This window comes from Penaeus monodon, chromosome 21 (genome assembly GCF_015228065.2).
Source record: "Penaeus monodon isolate SGIC_2016 chromosome 21, NSTDA_Pmon_1, whole genome shotgun sequence".
Classification (NCBI taxonomy): Eukaryota; Metazoa; Arthropoda; class Malacostraca; order Decapoda; family Penaeidae; genus Penaeus; species Penaeus monodon.
Genome location: NC_051406.1, coordinates 7,588,947 through 7,590,379, shown reverse-complemented (window position 1 = coordinate 7,590,379; position 1,433 = coordinate 7,588,947). Strand labels below are relative to the sequence as shown.

The 1,433-nt window shown below is 35.1% G+C and overlaps 1 protein-coding gene across 1 annotated transcript in view; it reads right to left on the bottom strand.

Moving 5' to 3' along the window:
• LOC119586149 (tRNA pseudouridine(38/39) synthase-like) overlaps positions 1-1,433 on the bottom strand; it is a gene marked incomplete at its 3' end in the record, with an annotated part of 8,946 nt that overhangs the window by 1,164 nt on the left and 6,349 nt on the right. Inside the window, 3 exon segments of the mRNA XM_037934842.1 lie at positions 484-540; positions 931-1,091; positions 1,243-1,386. Of these exon segments, the coding sequence (XP_037790770.1) occupies positions 484-540; positions 931-1,091; positions 1,243-1,386 (362 nt within the window).

The following is a 1,433-nucleotide window of genomic DNA, read 5'->3' as shown; positions in this document are numbered from 1 at the left end:
AGTAATTAGAATGTTATCTATGTGTAAACAAAATTAATAAAATCATCCAGTGAACAGGGTAAGTACCCAGCACCAATGTTTTTTTGTTTTTTTTTTAAGTATAAAAAAGAGGAACCATTTCAAAAGACAAGATGTATAACTGACACTCCAATAATTACATCTGCAGAAATACATCATCTAACACATAGTTTATAATATGATTCATAAGATTTAATTTTTGTAATGTCAATTACAAAATTTGTGTAATGAAAAATGAGGAATTTTCATTATTATATTTCCTTCATCATATATAATCACTCACACTCTTGTCTGTTTTTATTACATCATGAGTATATATCTCTAATCAATGACAAGGGATACAAAGAACGCTCATAGACTTATATACACAGGAGTATTAGGAAGAACACCACATAAAGAGTGTGGGTGTGGCAATGATTATGACAGTTTGAGAGGGCAGAGCATGAGTAAATGAGGGTAAACTACCTTGATTTTTGTTGTCATTCCCAGCTGCACTGGGCTTGGATGTGGAGTACTCATGATCTGTAGAAAGCAAGAACAAAACAACTGTTGTAGATAGAGAACATTATATATCTTAAACCTTAAAGGATGAAACATAGCACCTGTCATCCTCAAGTATAGATGCACACTAGACAAAAGACAGCAAAAGTCATTAAATAAAAAAAAATCAAATCATCCATTTTGATTTAAAATAAATGTGTATGAGTTGAGCATAAAAGTTTCTGTCCTGTGTGCTCATGAAACTCTGAACTTTGCCCTCTCTTAGGGGTTAAGACTATACTACCATGTAACAGGCATACACATGGGGATGATTCATAAACCCTAAGCAAGCAAGGGAGCCTGATTCAGCCACCTCCACTGGCTAATATTTCCTACCATCTAATTACAATATAAATGTGAAAGTCTACTAACCATTCTGAGTGGATTTGGCAACAATCTGAAACACTGAGGAGGAGTCTTTGCCAACTAAATTTTCGCACTGATCCTGAGGCAGAGGATCGATTATGTCTTTTCTGGAGATGATGGAGTACTGGTTCTCCAGGTCCTTAAGGATGTGTCTCATAGCACTGGCTCTAAAATTTGAAAATTAATTATCAAAAATCTGTAAACAAAACAAGTTATTAAACAGAATGAGATCACATTTATATTCTTAGAAAATTGCACTATTTTAAAGGCATTTAGTTTTTTTCAGTGATATAGTTAACAAAAGGTGTCAGAGCATACCGAACAGCCTGCTGCATCCAGAAAGCCTGAAGTTGTGAAATCACCTGCCACAGAGCTTTGCTATCCCAGTGCCAGCCCTCTTCTTCGTAAACTGTTTTGAAGAGGACCAGTGGTACTTCACTTGCTATCAAGTGCTGTTTCTTTCTGGAAGGAAAATTATCTATATATATCTCCAGTGTTCAGCCAGTGTT